Source organism: Tinamus guttatus, unplaced genomic scaffold (assembly GCF_059628265.1).
Source record: "Tinamus guttatus ecotype Peru unplaced genomic scaffold, ASM5962826v1 Tinamus_guttatus_pri_ptg000242l, whole genome shotgun sequence".
Lineage (NCBI taxonomy): Eukaryota > Metazoa > Chordata > Aves > Tinamiformes > Tinamidae > Tinamus > Tinamus guttatus.
In genome coordinates, this window is record NW_028288776.1 from 2048607 (window position 1) to 2067650 (window position 19044).

General features: G+C 46.4%; 3 protein-coding genes across 3 annotated transcripts in view; all 3 read left to right on the forward strand.

Annotated features, from left to right (window-relative positions):
* Positions 1–1363, forward strand: part of DDAH1 (dimethylarginine dimethylaminohydrolase 1) — a 54797-nt gene extending 53434 nt beyond the window's left edge. Inside the window, exons 5-6 of the mRNA XM_088526017.1 lie at positions 351–494; positions 964–1363. Of these exons, the coding sequence (XP_088382143.1) occupies positions 351–494; positions 964–1080 (261 nt within the window). The 3' untranslated portion in view covers positions 1081–1363. The remainder of the gene's footprint in view (positions 1–350; positions 495–963) is intronic.
* Positions 1364–7565: 6202 nt separating this feature from the next.
* BCL10 (BCL10 immune signaling adaptor) lies at positions 7566–12046 on the forward strand. Its single transcript, XM_088526166.1, has 3 exons — positions 7566–7662; positions 10071–10359; positions 11566–12046. Exons 1-3 carry the CDS (start codon positions 7591–7593, stop codon positions 11934–11936), a joined length of 732 nt encoding a protein of 243 aa, XP_088382292.1. The 5' UTR covers positions 7566–7590; the 3' UTR covers positions 11937–12046.
* A 2928-nt stretch (positions 12047–14974) lies between these two features.
* CUNH1orf52 (chromosome unknown C1orf52 homolog) lies at positions 14975–17347 on the forward strand. Its single transcript, XM_088526167.1, has 3 exons — positions 14975–15265; positions 15337–15554; positions 16710–17347. The coding sequence occupies exons 1-3, from the start codon at positions 14987–14989 to the stop codon at positions 16795–16797; spliced, it is 585 nt and encodes a 194-aa protein (XP_088382293.1). The 5' UTR covers positions 14975–14986; the 3' UTR covers positions 16798–17347.
* Positions 17348–19044: the final 1697 nt, after the last annotated feature.

The following is a 19044-nucleotide window of genomic DNA, read 5'->3' on the forward strand; positions in this document are numbered from 1 at the left end:
AATTCCCAGCAATGTGAGCAGGAGTTTTGCATATTCAATATGCATTTTCCTTAAGGGAAAGACCCCCGCTAACTGCGTTTCTTGGAACAGAAATGTAGAAAGACCTTGCTTAATCCTGCTGCTTACAGGAACCATCTTACAAAGGTTTTCTACTGCTCATTTCAGTTAGCGCTAGTAGACCCTTCCTTGAAGGACAAGTTTGAAAGGAGATCTCCTTGCTTGCTGCTTAGCAAAATGGCTCCTGGCTGACTCAGAAATCATTATTAGTTATTTTCCACAGTTTTTCTCACAGTTGTCTGGGACTGCTAATGCGTTTACTCTAAATGGTTGTGTGTTGTATTTCTCAACAGACCATGCAACAGATGAGCGACCACCGCTACGACAAGCTGACAGTGCCTGACGATGCTGCAGCAAACTGCATCTATTTAAATGTGCCGAGCAAAGGCCACGTCCTGCTGCACCGAGCGCCCGAGGAGTATCCTGAAAGTGCGAAGGTAGGAGACAGCTTCTCAGCAACGCTGCCTGCTGGGAGACCTTCAGCACCCCAGCATCTCCTGGAAGTCAGCAGGAATTGAAATTCAGTGCTCTCCCAAATGGGGCTGTTGTCTTCTGTAATAGAAACATCAGACAACAAAAGCACTAGCTTTGGAAAAGTGGGAGGCCTGCGTTCTATTTTCATCTCTGTTACTGATTTAATTAATTAGTTTCTTGTGCCTCTGGTGCTTCTTCTACATAACTGGAAGTAATAACAGTTCCCCTCACTGCAGCAGTGATGTTTGTGAATCCTTTGAGAGCCATAGCCAGGAGACCACATGTGCTGAAAATGTTAGTGTTGATTATAAATAATGAGACAGCTTAGCACCCACAGGTAAATCTATGCTCATTTGTTCCATGAATACTTTGAGCAGAGGGAAAAATAGGCATAAATGTAATAATTTCTGTTGCTATTTATTTCCTACACAGGTTTTTGAAAAACTGAAGGACCACATGCTGATCCCAATAGCCAACACAGAACTGCAGAAAGTAGATGGGGCACTCACCTGTTGCTCTGTTCTTATTAACAAATCTTCAGAATTATGAGTTTACAGACTCGCTCCCTTGTAACTGGCAATAATGTTACATACAAGGTAGACGAATCTGTATCCACACTTTTATTGTTTTTATTGACAATCTACTGTACCACTGTGCTACTAACCCTTGTTTACAAATTTTTTGCTTTGTGTATTTTTATTATGTCCTTGCAGATGGTATTTAAGGTGAGTGTATGCTTTTGTTGGGGGCACATTAACTCCGAACTATGCTAGTCCCATGGGCTAGCAGAAGACAATTACAATGGCTAATGCCTAGCTTTAGTGATTTAACATATAATGTGTGAAAATTACGTGAAAACCAACTAATTCACAGAAGCTCAAGCACTTCTTTACATTGTTCTTTTCTCTTTATCTCTTTTTTTCTCTTGCTCCTTTCTCTGCATCTTTTTTTCCGTTCTTCAGTCTTTCTTCTCTGTTTCTCTACTTTCAGTGATGCAAGGTATCGGTGGAGACAGAAGAAAATTCAGTGAGATCCTGAGCTTGGTATCTTGTGTGGTAGGGAAGCTTTCCTTACACTGGCTGGGACAGTGCATGGCAGGCTGTGCTCAGCATCTTGGCTGTATCGGGTTGCTGCTGCTGAGCAGAATCTCAGCTAGAATCAGGTTCAGACACCGTGTAGCAACTCAGGAGAAAGCTCCCTCCTTCAGGCGCATTCAAGGGCAACGACGATTGCCTGGGAAAGCTGAGTGACAGAAAAAGCAGCAGTAGAGCAGCCACACTAGATAAATCCTACAAGTTCAGGTCTCCATTTGCTGCTGATGCTGCCTTGTAACTGAAAGAGAATAGAAGAGGAGCATTTTAAAAGGCCAGATGCCAGGGAGCACCTAGACCACCAAAAAGAAAGACCGGGGTGCTTTTGGAAAAGTTAAACTACAAAAGTTTTGTAAGAATGTGAGGTTATTTTAGTCTCTTTGTGTGAACTTTCCTTTCAGTCTCTCTGCTGTTGTTTTCTTCTCTTTTGGAGGCCACTTGCTAGCAAATTCAAAAGAAAAGGGTGATAGAACCAGTTGAAGGACAGTTATTCCTGGATTATGCTCATGAATAAGGGAAGCCATTGTTGTCTGAGAGACTGGCATGTGTGTTTTATCTGCCCTTGGGGCAGTTTTCCTTGGAACAATGACCATCTTATTTTTTTAATTGCATGAATATTTACTGTGGTATTCAGTTAAAACAAATATATTTGTAGCAAATTCCACAACATCCTTACCCACTGACTCATACATTTTTTCACCAGAGTAACATGAAGTTTACTTCATTGTAGTCATACGATTCGCGTTAAAACATTATAAACTAAGGATGGAGAAATTCCCAAACAGAAGCAGTAGTGGGAACTCTCCAGAGGCTGACAAATAGTCTGAACATTTTATCAACTTCCTAGGCATCTCCCCCACCTTTCCTGAACCACTTGTGGTGGCTGCTGAGGTACAGTAGGAAGTGAGCAGAGGAGCTGAGTCCATGTGGCCTGTACGAGAGGAAACAGCATTAGCTGAGCGCACACTACGACATCCTTTGGAAAGCTGCGTGCTTTTTTACACAGTCACGGCGAGGAAGCTGCAGTACTCGCATTCACAAACTTCCTCTGCGCTTCGGGGTACCAGCGTAACTCTCACCTCAGCGGCCAGCGTGGACCGAAGGAACTCCGGACGTCCTGGCAGCTACCAGGATGTGCCAAATGCCATCTGGACGCGTTGTATCCTGTGAGAACAGGAGGTATCGATGATGAGAGAATAAAACGTAGGTGAGCAGAGAGTGTGTCCCACAGGAAGCGTCCAGCCAAACGGAGAGCAGGGTGCTGGTCCGGAGCCTGCTGTTCCTGAGGATTTGCCTCACCCTTTGGCTCCTCTCTTGCCACGTGCCGTCATTTCAGCATGAGCTGCCTAGTCAGGCTCAAAGGCTGGAAACACTGCAGTGGGGAATCTCCTTTCCCTCCTTCCCTTGGCTGTTTTTAAATATCTCATCAAGCTTCTTGCATTTTAGAACCACTTGATGTTAAACAAAGAAGACTTTGTGCCAAAAATTAACCTGTAGTATTTAACCATGGCCTTCTAGAGGCAAGTATATATCCTTTAAAACCCTGTGTAGCTGTGGGAGCTGCTGTGTAAAGCGGAGCAGACTCCCTCGTCGCCTGTCGGTACCTCTGTGGGCCTGGCTGCACCTCGCCCATTCGCGGGCCCCAGTCCTTCTCCCTCGTCTCAATGGGGCCAGCGCGTCCCACGGGAGCACTGAGCCATCGTTAGGCTGTAGGATTTCTGTTCAGTTTGTATCAAACTTAGTTGTGTTTTTATTTTCATCCACAGTTACCATTCACCTGTCTCTCACTTCCTCAGACTGTGGTTTCTAGTTTATTGCATGATAAGCACTTTCCTTATTTAATTGTAAGAATTTTCCCACTGTTGTCTCAGTTCTCCTGTCCTTTGATCTTCTTTTCCTGCACTCCTATCTCTTCTCACAGTTCATTCCAAAGTATTCCAGCTCATAGTGGGCTGTCCTAAGCAACTGCCAGGAGGGGGGATTGTTTTTGCTCTGAGAGACTTCTTTTGAGTCAGAAGGAATGACTATCATCAGGAACTGTATATAGAAGGTGACTCTTCCCTTTTTATCCTTGCTCCAGAAAAGAGAAAAAAACAGGCATTTGTGGTGGGCACCATCAATATCTTGTGTCCCTGAAAGAAACGGAATGGGTGATGGAGGGATCCCTCCCGACCCCTCTTGGGAGGGGCAATGTGAGAGGTTGCCCTTGCTAAGGAGGAAGGACCTTGGATCTTAGACCTTTTGGATCTTGGGTCTTAGAGCTGTGAAACATCCTGCTTCCAGATAAGTCGATCTTTCATCAACTGCAATTTAGATTTCCTTGTTTTTAGAGCTGCATTTTAATGTATAGCAAGAGCTGGCAGAGTGGCTGAGGGACCTGAATTCCCTCAGGTGGTGATTTCAAGACATATCAATAGTGTCTAACTTGAGGCACATAATCACATCTGTTTTGTCCCCATTGGTTCGGTAGGTGTCATAGGCTGCTAACATAGATGTTCTGAATTACACTTAAGTTGGATGCCAAAAGTCATTTAAGCTTATTAGTGGAATTGCTCTCTCCTCTCTGCTTTTCACATTATTCTTTATGATGGCATTATAAAGCAAAAAACTAAGAGCACTTCAGTTTGTGCATTTGCAGTATGGTACTAAGAACCAAAATCATGCCAAACGCTGGTCGTTCTTGCTCTTTGCATTTATTTTTCTGTTGCCTGGCCGAAGAATTCAGTTGTGAGAACATTTCTTCTGTAGCACATATGCATTTAATGGGCATCCTGTACATCTTGTCACTAGAACATTTTTCAGATGCCTGATGAAAATCATCATCCTTGATTAATATAGTAAAATCCTAAAACCAAAAAAGGAGATGAAGACACTGAACACTAACAGGCAGCCCACATGAACCATTTGATAACAACTGCCAGGCTGTACGACACAGCAGGCCACTGCAGAAGGCCTTGTGGTGAATAACTTGGCACTGAGGTTTGAATTACTCATCACGGGTTTGTTTGGTCATTTTTTTTTAAGCAATCAGTTTAGCTCAGATCAAAGGAAAGGGCTACTGTGTTCATGATAGATACTCGTGGATATTGCTGTCCATTACTATGAGTCTAAGAACAGGTTGTGATGTGTGGGTTTCCCTGTTCAGCAGCGGGTGAATACAGTGTCTCTCTCTGCAACGGAAATGTGAATGCATATTGTACCTTATAAGATAAACTTGACTTCTTCCATTTCTACATTATTGTCTTTTTCTTGCAAATGTACCCTTTGTCAGTCTGAAATATATGCCACTGTATGAAGTTATTCTCTGAATTTTTGAGTGATTTCCATGAGATAGGTACAGAGCTCATATGCAACACTATGTCCAGTTTTAAAAATAAAAGTCAGTGAAATGTAGAACAATGAACCTGCTTTTTTTGTTTGTTCACAGTAAATTGGGAATGAAATATGAAAAAAAGGGGAGTTGATTTTATTCGGCGGCCTAAACACTATATCAATGCAGTTAGAGCCAAATTACTTTGATAAAAAACATCAAATTCACATGGTACTGTTTGGGGAAAAATAATTTGCTATTTAAGATTCTCTATTTTTATTTTCATTAAAAAGGGAGCTAAAAAGATAAGACTGTTAGAAGGGTAGTATTTATCAAGTGATTGTGAACAAAGTATCATTGGATCTCACTTGTATTTTCAGAAAAGTTTTAACTGGACGTATGATGTAACTTGTATTGAGTTGCATGTGAATAGTGTTAGTCACCGTTTTACATTGTATTGTTCTGCAGTGCACAAATATGACTACTGAAAACAGAAGTGTTAGATTTCATTAAACTTAAAATCTTGTTATAGTATGTAGTTGCCCACTTTTTGTGCCAAAAACATCAGTACATTCCATAATCTGTTCTATTAGATAATTGCACTTTGATTTGTCTGTGACTCTTGCAGTTTCAATACTATATATCCCCATCACAAAGGAATAAAGTGTCGGTTGTACTGTGCATGGTGTAGTTTTGCCTCTTATTTTGAAATCAAAAGCGCATGCATTTGAGTTAGTATTGCTTCATGGCGTCTTTTTATTTTGAAACTTATAATGGGCCTAGAAATGAAGGCAATAATAGACACTTGTGCTAAAACCTTTAAACCTTTTAAAACAAATCTTGGCTCTTTGAAAACTGCTCATTATTTTAGGCTTACATTTAAAAATAATGTATATAGAAGAGGCATTGCCATAGTGTTCCAGATATAATGCTTGTGGTAACACTTTGTTGCCATCTGAGCTAACTACATGTTACTGTAGTGTGGTGTTTTCTCTGTAGCCCCTGTACTTACTGCAAGGTACACAAGGTGAAACTGCAAAGGTTTAGTGGCATGACCACTGTGCTTCATTTCTGCATGTAGCTCCTCCATCACCTCATCCAAGATGTCAAGACAATTGACATCACATGGTGGACAGCAGGGCAGATGGCAGCGTGGTTTGTACCTAAACAGTCCTTGTGTGCTACAAATGGTGTATGTGGCTGGTCTCTGCCCGTGCCCCTGCGCTCTGGCATCGTCAGACCGTGACTGCAGGATCCGGGATAGCCGCAGACACGCGGTTCCTCTGGGGAACCGGGACCGCTCCTGGGCGTTCAGTGCCACCTTGTGGCAATCGAGGTTTAAATCAAGGCTTGTCCAGGCCTCAGTATTGCCACTTCAGCTTTTTATTTACATAAATCACATATTTGACAGTCCTGTAGCAAAAGAATTACATCTCATCTGAATTGTACAGTTTGGCTAGTAGCGGAGCTTTAAACAGACCATAACTCAACTCTTGTTGGTGGAAGAGGAGAGGAGAGAAGGGGAGATAGTTTGGAGTGGTCTAACTACAGCCTTTGTAATATTTAGCAACACTAATTATGATTTTTTTTTAATTCTAACATAATTAAATCAGTACAACCCCTAAAATGTGGGTACATTTAGTATGGGACAATTACTTCATATATGGGACTGCACCACATATCTGCATCTTTGCATAACCACAGCTACCAGGGAGAGTTGATAGCAGCTTGCTTAAATTTGTTTCTGAATGACAGGAATTAAAAATAATGCAGATGCCACAGAAATAACTGCAATTTGCCTCTCCTAGCCTAGAGAAACATCCAGAAGCCAAAGCACCAAGACTGCCAGCCCATGGAGACGTTCAGCTGTGTGACGCTCCCGGCGCGCGTGGGAGCTCCCTGTGCCAGGCGCGCGTGTTCACGCTCCGCTCCAAGCGCATCCTGCTGCTCTATCCCTGCGGGATGGGACGGGGCGTTGGGAGCAGGGCTGTCCTGAGCGGGAGAAACTGGCCACAGTCCCCTTCGTGCCAGCTGCCACCTTCTCCCCGCTTGGTGCCGTGGAAGGTTCCAGCAGCGCTGGCTCGGGAGCAGCTTCTGAAGCTCCTCGGCTCAGAAGCAGGTTCGGGGCGGCAATGCAGAGCCAAGGCACTGTCCACAACCTTCCCAGCTCCCTGGAAAGGAATTCTCTCTAAGCCATTGCTAAGACTCCCCTCTTGAAACTGAGCTCACCCTGACCTCCTGAAATGAATTTCACACTGTGAGCACTCTCCTCGCAGCTGCCCAGACCGCTAATTCCTGTCAGGAGTTACTGGCACTACATCTATTCCTGCCGTCCCTGCCCGGTGCCCTCTGCTGATTCCTGGAGCTCGTTCCCTGCAGGTTGTCCAGGAAGGCAGGAGCCCATCACCCCGGGAGCCGCGCGGCCCTGAGCTGCGCTCGGTCACTGCACGAGCTGATTACGAAACGCGCAACCCGCACGCGCGGTTTTCACCGCAGCTGCTGCCGGCCGCCCGCAGCCACCGGCGCCGGGAGGAGCGCGCGGGAGCGGGCGCGCCGCGCATGCGCGCGGGGCGGGGCGGGGCGCGCGGGGGCGGGGCCCGGAAGTGCTGTCGCTCCCGGTTTTCCCCGGCGGCGGCGGCGGCCGCGCTCGTTTTTGCCATGGAGAGTCCGGGCCTGGCGGCCGCGGGGCGGCTGCTGACAGAGGACGAGATGGCGGAGGTGAAGAAGGAAGTGAGTGGTGGGCAGGGCCGGGCGCCGGGGCGGCCGCGGGGCCTGGCGCGGCGGTGGCGGCGGTGCCGGGGGTGGGGCGGGAGCGGAAGCGCCGTCAGAGCGCGGAGAGGCCAACGGCCGCGGGCAGCGGCCGCCCCGGGGCCCCGATCACGTGACGCGGCCGGTCCTTGGGTCGGTCCCTTCTGCTTTTAACCGTCCCCTCGGTTTGTCGCGCGGTTCCTGGCCGCGCACAGCAGTGTCCGCGGGGGCGGGCGGCCGCGGCGCGCACAGCCCCGCGCCGCCTCCCGGGCGGGCTCGCGCCACCCTGGGTACAAAGCTCTCCTCGGGAGGAATTACAGACTTTCGAACGACATGGTAGGGCTTGGTAGGAGGCAGGGAGTGGAACAAAGCACAGGTATAGAAAAAAAGTATTGTCAGAGCTTCTCTTCTGATATATTTTCTCATTCAGTCCTGTATGTAATGTTAAGCCATAAGGACAGCACAGAGGGGAATTCAGAATTAATGCTCTTTGTACACTGTAAGACTCATTGCAGGAAGATGTTAGTCAAAACATCATGGTATTTCTATAACAGCTCACTGTATTCTTCTAATGTGGCAAATTTTCTCAAGTCTTAAGTTTCAGGGTTTGTTGACTGCTTCCTCCTGGTGGTAGGATGGGATTTGCATGAGAAATGAATTAACTTGTATTGGCTGCAAAGTTCCTAGGCCTTGAGGCATGGGCTTCTTGCATTTAGACACTTGGGATTATTCCAGAGCACCTTAAATCGGTATGAGTTGTACTGCTGCCCTTGACTGTTCTTACATGTCCGTAATGCCAGCGCAGGTGCCCCCGTGACTGCACAGCCACTGGATCATAGAATCATAGAATGCTTAGGGTTGGAAGGGACCTCTAGAGATCATCTAGTCCAACCCCCTGCACTCGCAGGGTCACCTAGAGCACGTGGCACAGGACTGCATCCAAGTGGGTTTTGAAGATCTCCAGAGAAGGAGACTCCACAACCTCTCTGGGCAGCCTGTTCCAGTGCTCTGTCACCCTCACTGTTAGGAAATTTTTCCTTAAGTTCCTGTGGAACTTTTCGTGTTTCAGTTTCCAGCCATTTCCTCTAGTCCTATCAGTGGCCACCACTGAAAAGAGACCATCCCCGTCCTCTGCACTCCCTCCCTTGAGGTATTTATATACACTGATTAGATCCCCTCTCAGCCTTCTCTTCTCCAGGCTGAACAGGCCCAGCTCCCTCAGCCTCTCCTCATAGGGCAGATGTTCCAGGCCCCTGATCATCCTTGTAGCCCTGCGCTGGACTCTCTCCAGCAGCTCCACATCCCTCTTGTACTGTGGAGCCCAGAACTGGACACAGTACTCCAGATGTGGCCTCACCAGGGCTGAGTAGAGGGTCTGGTAACTGATCTGGCTGGAGGAAAGAAGGAAAGTAGTCCAAGTAGGTTGTGTCTTGACCTGGATCCCCGCTGCCAAAGCGCAACGAGAGGGTGGGAATGCCCAGCTGTGGCGCAGAGGGGACTGCATCTTTGCACTTAAACTGGTTTTGGCTACTATGGACCTGCACCTTTATTTTTAATTTTGCGTCATAGCCAACTCCACTTCTGTTTGCCGAGCCAGTAAATGGCTATAAAGCGATCCATGTGCTGTGTGTGCTTCGAGGGGCAGTCTTGAAATGGAAATTGAGTTAATTTTATTAGTAGTAGCTTTGAACACAATGAACCATTCTACCTAAATTGTGCTGCTTTGCCTCGTCTTGCCTGGTGTCTGCGTGCCCATGGTGGGACCTTTAGGTCCCCTTCCATGAACAAATTCTTCCATCCCTTTCTTTCTCCTTCCTCTGGTAATACAGAGAATTTGAGCATCCAATTTACACTTGTCAGTTAAAGTTTGGATCATTTTGTGAGTGTATTAATCCTATTACTTTGAGATTGCTTTCACTCACTGTGCAAAAAGCAACACTAATTGCAGGATGTTGGAGTTTGCGTCTTGCATACAAGTGTATGGAAATGTAGTCTCCAAACAGTGAGGGTGAATGTGCATGTAGACAAAGTGAGCAGGTATGGCTGTGTTTTATTGGTGTAATTTCTCTATTTGGTGTCTCTTCTGAAGTATGATAATCACAGGCTTAATGTACATAACCCTTTTTTCTTCTGCAAGTATTTGCCTTACTATTTTTTACAAATATGTAGTAAATCTGAATTCACTACAAAGAAAATGGTAAGTAAATTAGATAATGGTCTAAAAATTGTAGTGTTTTCTAGATAGAAGAAATTTATCTCAGTGTTCCTAGTTAACATGATAGCAGCTTTAAAAATGATTCATCAGCCTGTAGCAAAATCATATAGATTTCCAATATAGACTTCTAATTAAATGGAAAGGTTGACTAATACAATTTTGTTTTGTCTTTTAGGCTTTAGAAAGAATGCGTCCTTATTTGTGTGACAAAATTATAGCTGAAAGACACTTCGATTACCTACGTTCAAAGAAAATACTCACTAGAGAGGACACAGAAGAAATTTCTTCTCGATCTTCGAGTAGGAAAAAAACTGGGAAGTTATTGGACTACTTGGCAGAAAACCCAAAGGGACTAGATGCTCTGATTGAGTCTATCAGGCGAGAAAGAACACAAAACTTCCTGTTACAAAAGATAACTGATGTAGTGTTGAAAGTTAAAAATGAAAAGCTGGAAGCTCTCAAAGGTGAGAAGTTTATACTGGTATTCTTTACAATGGAATCTGTTATTTTGAGGGACTGGAAAATTAAACTCCCACAGTTCTTTAATGCCTGCCTCTTAGGGATACTTTTGTTTCTCCGCATCTTTGGGACAGTGTTCTTGGTAACTTGCTTTGTAGGGCAGGCAAACATCACTGGTTTGGGCTTAAGATACCAGAGCATGTGTCATGGCTTTGGTATCTTACCATTTGAACACATCACAAATAACAAATGATTAAGTGTGTGTGTGTATAGACACACACACACCATGAGCAGTGGATAAGCCTGTTTCCACCTTTCGGTTTTTCTTTCTATGAGGCTCTTCTAATGCAGAGCCTCAAAACAGGTAGATCTCTTGCAACTTTCTTTGCTCTGAAGCCATTTATTGCAGGGGCAGGATCCTCTGGCTTTCTTAGACTGTATGTGTTAACAGAAGATAAACCAGCAAGTGCAAGCTGAGGAATGCTCATAAATGCCTTCACTTAAAATTGGACTTTATGAGTATATACATGTGTTGCTTCATACACACAGGCCGGTTTTGTTGATAGAGAAGACTTACGTAGTTGTCTGTTCTTCTATTTTAAGGCAGATAGTAAAATTATAAGCCTAAAAAAATAAATACTTCCTCTTCCACATACATCGAAAGAATAATAAAAAAGGAAGAAGTGGGCTGAAATTCTCTCTAGCTTCAGGTATAACCGCCTTCAAATGCAGCCCATTCTGTATTAAAACAATGTAGCTGAAGCTCTTAAAACTTTAATGTTTTAAAGAATAATGTATTGAACTTTATACTTTATACTTTAAACTTAACTTAAACTTAAACTGTATACTTTATACTAAATACTTTAATTTATTAAACTTTAATGTATTAAAGAATACAATAAGAGGAGATTTTAAAAAAAAAGGGTAAGTCAAAGCAATCAAAATTCCTAAAGCAAAATTAAATGCTAGCGTATCTGTGTCATTTAGTCATTCATACTCACTAGCTCAGAGAAGCTCATTCACATCAGCCGACTGGACAAGGTGTTTTACTAACTCCTCACAAGCGTTGGGATATCACATGCAAGGAAAAGAGGATAGTCTGTTAAAATCTTGGGAGCGATCCTTAATAATGTCTCAGGGATACTCGGCGAGAGCGCAGGTTTGTGAGTGCGTCACATTGCCCTTAAATCTGGTCTCTGTTTCTGTCTTAGGTCTGAGCTGCAGCACCTGCATGACCTCGCTGTATGGAGGCACGAATGATCTTTCCAGATCATACTCGGATGAGTCTAACTTCTTTGAAAAAACAAAAGACAAAGAATCTACCCAGATAAGTCATCCAGAAGAAGATTATAGCACTGCTGCTTTTCTGTCCGCCGTCTCTCTCCGCTCAATGAATTTACCAGTTGCAGAGATAGGGACCACAGAGAGTGTGGTTTTGTCGGGGCCCCTTCCAGGGCCGGGGGATCCGGGTGCTCCCCCTCTGCCGCCAGAGCTGCAGTCTGAGCAACAGGAGCCTTGTGCCAGCTCAAGCGACAATGTCGTCTTCTTACCTCTAAGGTCACGTTCCCTGCAGTCACAGTGAACTTGAGGGACCTTGTTCACCCAAGGGTATGGAAACTGTGAGGTCTTACAAGGATTTAAAAAATGTTTTCAAACTATTAATCTGTAAAAATCAGAAGTAACCCATGCTCTTACCTCCCCTCCACCACCTTCCCCACTCCCACCCCTCCCAAAAAAACTCCTTTAAAGGCAGTATAATCAATCGGGTGACTGTAGCTGCTTGACTTTATGTCCTTTGGGTAGGATGGTACACCGGCAAAGACTTGTGGGGTTTTTGTTTGCTTTTTAACTTGTTTATTTAGGATTTAATATTTTAATGTTAATTGCAGTTATTTAAGCTGCAGTTATAGGACAGATGTTTTTCTTCCTACAGTAACTTTTTTTTCCCCTCCTGAAGTTTCTGTGACAAGTAGGTGGGAAAGATGCTTAGAAAAAAAAAAACTTGAGTATTGAAAAATAACCTTCTGAACTTAATTTGGCAAATGAGTTTAAAATTTAAGTGGGCGGGGTTTGGGGTTTTTTTGTTTGATTGGTTGGTTGTTGGTTTTTCTTTGGTAGGGTAAAGTCTGTCCTCTGTGTAGAGATGTGCCGATCCCTATGCAAAAACTGAGTCTGACCAAATTCATGGCTACGTTTGTAAGAAGTTTTCTAATTTTGTCAACCTTGTTCTTTGTTGTAGTAGTAAGTTGAAAGGAACTCAGTATTGCAGTGATCTGGGTTGGTAAGTGCTTCCACAAGTTCTAGTGTGTTGCTCTTCTGTATTATTTAGAGATTTCTGATTGAGATGCACTTTAAATTCACAGTAATACTGGAAGGGAATGTAAACTGCTGTAACCAAATCATGTGGACTGTTTAAAAACAAAACAAAACTCTTACTGTATAGTGCCTTTAAGGAGCAAAGCGGGTAAGCAGAGGAGTCCTGTAACAAGAGAGTATCCTTAACTGAAGGACTCCTGGAAATGTTGCACTTCAGATATGCACTCTTCAAAGTGGATAGACACGTTTACGTTTTGGATTGTTTAGACAAACACATCTGAGACTATTTCAGCATGGGAAGGTTCTCATATTTCCTCACGTGGTCAACACGCTGTACTCTTTTCCAACTCTCCTCTTCAGCTACAATCTACTTTTTATGATGCTGGCCTTAAATCACTTCAAAATTAGCCAAAAACACACTCTTACACAGAAATATATTTAGGTAGCTGTTCTGCATACTACATTTTAAAGTGATATTTTCAGTAGGTAGGTTTTCAAAAACCTACCTTTCCAAAAGGTAGGTTTGTATTTAAGGCTGCAAATTAATTTGTCTTGCACAGCACTCTAGCCATTTCATTCCACTTATCTGTGAGACAGTTTCTAAACCAGGCCCTCCTCCTGGGGAGGCAGAGTCCTGCAAGACTGCCATCAAGTCTCAGTGTTCTTGTCATGTTCATTCTGGTTTTGGAAGTAGATTCAAATAAACTGCAGTGTTTAACTACATTCCAGCTTCAATATATGAATAGCTTATATTTAATAATGATGGAGGCTTCTGTATAGTGTTTGTTTAAATTTAAAAAAAAAAAAAAAAAAAAGGTACATCTAAGGTAACAGACCACCAGGATAGCAAAAGTACCTCTAAGCTGCTTTGGTTCCGAAGACGCTCTGCGAGTTATGTGCCTAAGTACAAGCAGAAACCTTGCTCTTTCTTGTGCAGGTTTGGTAAATGCACCTGTCCTATAAACTTGAACCATACTTGGACATACTCAGGATGTTTGGGGGGAAAAAAAAAAAAAGTGTGACTAAATGCTCCTTCCATCACTGTGACAGCTCCAAGCGCTGTGCGTGTATTCCCAATCCTCTTTTACTACCTTGTTAGAAGCTGCAGTGCTGTAAGCCCTTGATTCCTTCCCAGCCCATCCCCTTCAAGTGTGTTTTTAACTGTGTGTTAGAAGGGCATTCGGGGCCTTGCAGGGAAGCCTGCTCTGCGTTCGCTGGAGCTTCTTGGATCCTGTAAGTGGAGGGGAGAGGGAAGGAGCCAGCCCTGCCCCGGGGAGGCAGCCGTGGGGCGAGTCGCCGGGCTGGCCCTGCTGCACGGGTGCCCCGGCCTCCGCGCGCAGCGACCGCTCCTGTGGGGCAGCCTCTTACCCTGAGGTTTGAAATGAATGTATAACCTTTTCTAATGTTTGTAACATGCATTTTTTTAATTTGTGAGATATTTTTATCAACTTTTGAAATAAACTCTTTTTTTGAAAAATAGCCAATTTTCTGCCCTGTTTCGAGCATTACTGTCATGCATGGGGATCCAGGAGCAGCTCAAGGAAGGGTCTCGGATCCAGGGCTTGGATCCAGGGGGCTCTTGTCCCCTCGGGGATGGATGGCAGTGGCCCTGGTGTCCTGAGCTTTGGGAGCAGCAGGGCCCAAGCAAAGGCTCCCTGTGCTGAGCAGCCTTTATCCAAGGAGGATCCAGGATCCTCACACAGGGCAAGGACTAGGGACGCTCGTGGCAGAGGCTGACTGCACGGTGCTTTAGGGGTAGTGTTTCTTCTAAAATAAATGATTATTTTATAGTATTGATAAGTGAGGAGAGGGACAGTGCTTAGTGTCTTCATAAAAAAATATCTAATAGAGCATCTTGAACTAAAGCTTTCTCTGCGGAAACACTTGCAGATGATCCAAAAGCAGCTGTTTGGGCCTAGTAAAAGCATATTTGGAAAACGTGCAAGAAAAAAACCTACCCTGGCGCAGGCACGATGGGGGTAGCGACCGGCCTCTGCAGCCAGAGCTGCAGGGGCAGCGCTTGGAGCTTTCCCTGCCTCACGCGGGCCGCTGCTCTAGTGTTAAAGAGGGGAAAAATCATTTATTGCTACTTGGGCCTGCAGGTGGCAAAAAGTGAGAGGCGGCTGGGTTCGGTTTCGCGTCTTTCCATTATTTTGGCCAGGACTGAGAGAAAGTGGGAAAAGGCGGGAAGGGAGAGGCTCCGAGCGCTTCATCCCTCCCGCTCACGTGGGCCGCGGGCTCGCCCGCCGGCCCCGGGGCCGCGGCGCAGGCCGGAACGCGGCGCGCGGCGGCGGTTTCCGCCCGGCGCGGCCCGGCATGGCGGCGGAGGGGCAGGACCCGCTCGGCTACTTCGCGGCCTACGGCAGCTGCAGCTCCAGCTCCGACTCGGAGGGCGACGAGCCCCGCGGCGGCGGGGAGCGCCCGGCGGGGGCAGGCGGCGGCGGCGGCGCGGCCGGGGACAGCCCGGGCGGGCGGGCGCGGCTGCCGCCGCCCGAGGAGCTGTTCCGGCGCGTGTCGCAGCCGCCCGCCTTCCTCTACAACCCGCTCAACAAGCAGATCGACTGGGAGAGCCGCGTGCTGCGCGCGCCCGAGGAGGTGAGTCCCGCCGCGGGCCCCGCGCGGCCCCGCTCGCGGCCCGGCGCTAACGGCCGCCGCGCCGCCCGCAGCCGCCCAGGGAGTTCCGCGCGTGGCGGAGCAGCGCGGTGCCGCCGCCGCCCGAGCCGAGCGGCCCGCCCGAGCCCCGCGCGCCGCCGCCGCCCGCCCGCGACATGGCCATCAAGTGGTCCGACGTGTACGCGGACAACGGCGAGGACGCCCCGCGCGCCGCCGCCCGCGCCCGCTTCCTGCCCGAGGAGGAGCGGCGCCGCCTGGAGCCAGGTGAGCCCGGGCAGCGGCGCTGCCGTTTCCGTGCCTCGTGCCTCCCCTTCGCGGCTGGAAGGCCTGCACACCCGCAGGCGGTAACCGGCCTCTCCTAACGCGCGCGGACCGGTGCTCGTTCCTGGCGGGAGGAGCGGTGCGTTCGCTGCACGGTCGCACAGCAGCAAAACCTCCCTCGTGGGGCAGCCGCCTTCCGTGCAGCCCTGAGCGTCCCAGGAGATGGTTAAAGCTGCTGCAGCCGAGGGGCTCGGGGTGCAGGGCCCCGGAGGTGCCATGTCTCGGCACGAGTAACGTGCGACACTCCTGTCGGCTCCGTCCCCGCGGCCGCTGCGCTCCTCGAGTGGCTCTGCTGGAAGCGGGGCCAGCTGCAGCACCGGTGTCCGCGTGTGTCCTGCCGTCCTTGGGGGAGCGGGTGCTCTGCTTCCACTGGTGTCAGCAGCAGCAGGACTAAAGGGTCTGTAAAACTCCAGTAGCTAAAGATGAGCAGGTTCAGACACACGTCCTCTTGGGTAAAGGAGGAGGTGGTAGGAGAGCTCCTTGAAGCGGCTCCTCTTGGCCCGAGACGTCCAAGTATTTGAGCAGCAGGTCAGACTCTCCTGGGGGCAGTCAAGTAAAGTGTGCGAGTGACAGATTAACGAAGAAGGTGTTCAGGTGTTTGCTATTCCTGTCACTTTTAACGATGGTACATGCAGTAGTGATAGCCTAGTACATACAGAAATAAACACTTATCTTTTTTTCTTTTTTTTTTTTCTCTTCTCCTCTGTACTTTTTCTTAGCCAACCTTCACACAAAGACTAAGGAGATAAGCTGTTGATTGACCATGACATTACTTCCTGCTTCTAAAATGATTTTTTCTAGTTTTTAATCTTAGCTATGGAAACACTGTTCTCTTTTCCTGGAGCAGGTGCTGCATTCCTCAGCTGTACAAGATACGTCAACTTTTTCTTACTTGCTCTCTGTGGTCTGCGGTACCTCAGATAACCAGTTATTCTTATTCTGTTCTTGTATTTTCTACATTCTAAAAATGAGGATGTTGTCAGTTAATGCTATTGCATCTGCTTCCAGGATGCTCAATACCTTGAGCATTAAGTCAATTCAGATTAAATCCATCAGATGGTGGCTGTGAAAACATACTGACTTTGATTAACACTATTTTTTTGTTTAAAGATGATGATGAAGATGATGAACCGGTCTCTGCTAAGAAACGTAAACTAGTCCCTGGGGAGAAGACAAAGAGGAAGAAGCTCTGAGCAGGGTAGGCTGCTTTGGCCACAAAGAGAATTTCAGTGAACCTGGATCCCGCTGCTGGAATGGGAAACAAATACATGTTTACCAAATCTCTCCCGTCAGGTAGAGAATTTTACTTCTGTAGTATGCTTGCTTTTTGGAAAGCACAATATTAAATGGACAGTCCTGTGGTAGAAATTGGTCTACTGAAAAAAACCTTAAACCTATTTGTTTAAAAAAGGTCTCTCAAAACCTTGTGATGGATTCTGGTGCTCATGCAGGTTACAGGGCTTTGTGGTATTTTCTCTATCAACAAACCCGATAACTTGTGGTATGAGCTTTCCTTGATTGACTTTTCTTTTGTGTCAAACCTTTTATAAAGGAGCATATTATAAGGATTCTTTAAGTATTGTATTGTGAATATTGCTGTTTGAATAATGCTGTTTTGGATTTTATGTAAAGACTGTAAATACGTCACTGGAATAAAATTACATTTGCAAACATTTTCAGTGTAACTGTTGCATTGCATGCTTAGTGATCAGGAGGGATGAATTCTTTCCCGTTTTTATTTCAGTGATGCATTTCTAAACTCAGCAGGTTCTTCAGGATTTTGTTTGTAATAATGTACAACTACAAGCTGCAAACAAAGGAATTATAAACTGAGTTTAATATTTGATATTTACTTTTGATGTTATGCGGTCTGCATCAGTGAAACGTGAGACTAAAGATACAAGAAGAATTGCAGCACTAGTGGTATTCTTCCTAAAATTGAAAATAGCAGCAAAATATTTATTTAAAAAAAAATAAAACAAAGCTGTGACAGTTTTTACTGCTCAATTGTTTTAGCTTCAGTAAAAATTTGCTTACATACTTGGTCTTTTCTTGAAGTGTTATAGCTTGTGTATGTTGCATTTACGACATGGGCTTTACGTGCCCAGCATTTATGCTGGGCTTTTGGGTCTGTATATGAAAAAATATCAGCAAAACTGAGGGTGGGCAAGGGGAAGGGAGGAGGAGGAGACAGTATTTTGAAATGAAAGCTTTTGTTCCTGAGGAAATCTACAGTGACAATTAGCAACACGTTTTTTAATTCTCTTCCTGTCTTGGAGTGGCTTTCAGTTGGCAGAACGGTGCTTAACATTCTGTAGGTATATATATTACATGTAATGTTACGGTGTTTTTTATCATTATTATTTTGCTAAATTCTTTCAAGCCTCAATATAGACGGACACGTTCATTTTCAGTGAGCACGCAAAGCCTGCAGCGTGGCAGCCTGCAGCTCGGGCCTGGCCGGCTGGTAGCGCCTTGTTCCCTTGGCGCGGCCCCGACAGCCGCGCGTGGCTGCGTCCCTGCGGATGGGACGGGACCCCGCGGCCGGGGCTGATCCCCGCTCTGCTGTTCTCCCTGTCTGGGAAGCGCCTGGGCACGGGTGGCTGTGCACAGGGTGCTGAGGGTGCCCCGTGCACGGGGTCTGTGCTCTAGCACCAACCCAAATGTCCAACAGCGTTACCACAGCAAGCCCCAAGAGAGAGGAGGGAAGTGTCCTCGGCAAAGCTGATGAGGTTGGTGCCAGGTCCGTGTTCACTGTCTTGAAATGCTCCTTGAGGGTGATGCCAGGAGCAGAATGAGCTGCCCTCTAGGTTGCAGGGGGAAACCCCCCACTCCCTTAATAATGATCCTGCTCATTGCCAGGTGGAATCAGGAGCTCTTCAGAGCGGTCATACTGCTGTGCTGCTGAAGCAGAGGTTTTCCCAGGTGGAAAGCCAGGGTGCAGGTTCAGAGCTGGGGAGGGCTGCCTTTGTTCACCTGAGAGGCTGTAAATGCCCCTGCTTCTGTCTGGCTGGGTTGCCAGAGCAAATATCTCCTGCCCCTGGGCGCTGTGCTGGGGGTAGTGCAGCCTGCGGTGGGCCTGCCTGCAGCTCCAGAAGGGCTGCGTGGAGGGCTTCACAGCTGAAGGTCCTGTGCTAGCAACTCCTCTGTTGTCACATAAAATGATGCATGTGGTGTCCCGTCATCTGGAAGTTAACACCAGCTGATACTCAGTTTCCAAGGAGAAAAGCAGTGTCTCTCATCTGAGAGAAGAATGGCTAATTGTATTATCTACAGGTTGAGGAAGGCTACGTTGTAAGCAGTGGCTGTGGTAGCTCCCTTGTTCAGGGTAAATGGTGAAATCAGTTGTGTTTTTTTTTAAAAAAAAAAGGCATGTGAAGCAAGTGCAGGTTTTGTAAAAGCCTGTGTGAAGCTGAGTTACTTTGATGCATGCTTTTTGT

Excerpts from the sequence above, each read along its gene's own strand:
- BCL10 (XM_088526166.1), top strand. The coding sequence starts at position 7,591 with ATGGAGAGTCCGGGCCTGGCGGCCGCGGGGCGGCTGCTGACAGAGGAC. Across the intron at positions 7,663-10,070 it reads TGGCGGAGGTGAAGAAGGAA|GCTTTAGAAAGAATGCGTCC; the intron begins GTGAGTGGTGGG and ends TTTGTCTTTTAG. Across the intron at positions 10,360-11,565 it reads AAAGCTGGAAGCTCTCAAAG|GTCTGAGCTGCAGCACCTGC; the intron begins GTGAGAAGTTTA and ends TTTCTGTCTTAG.
- CUNH1orf52 (XM_088526167.1), top strand. The coding sequence starts at position 14,987 with ATGGCGGCGGAGGGGCAGGACCCGCTCGGCTACTTCGCGGCCTACGGC. Across the intron at positions 15,266-15,336 it reads TGCTGCGCGCGCCCGAGGAG|CCGCCCAGGGAGTTCCGCGC; the intron begins GTGAGTCCCGCC and ends CGCCGCCCGCAG. Across the intron at positions 15,555-16,709 it reads CGCCTGGAGCCAGGTGAGCC|TAAAGATGATGATGAAGATG; the intron begins CGGGCAGCGGCG and ends TATTTTTTTGTT.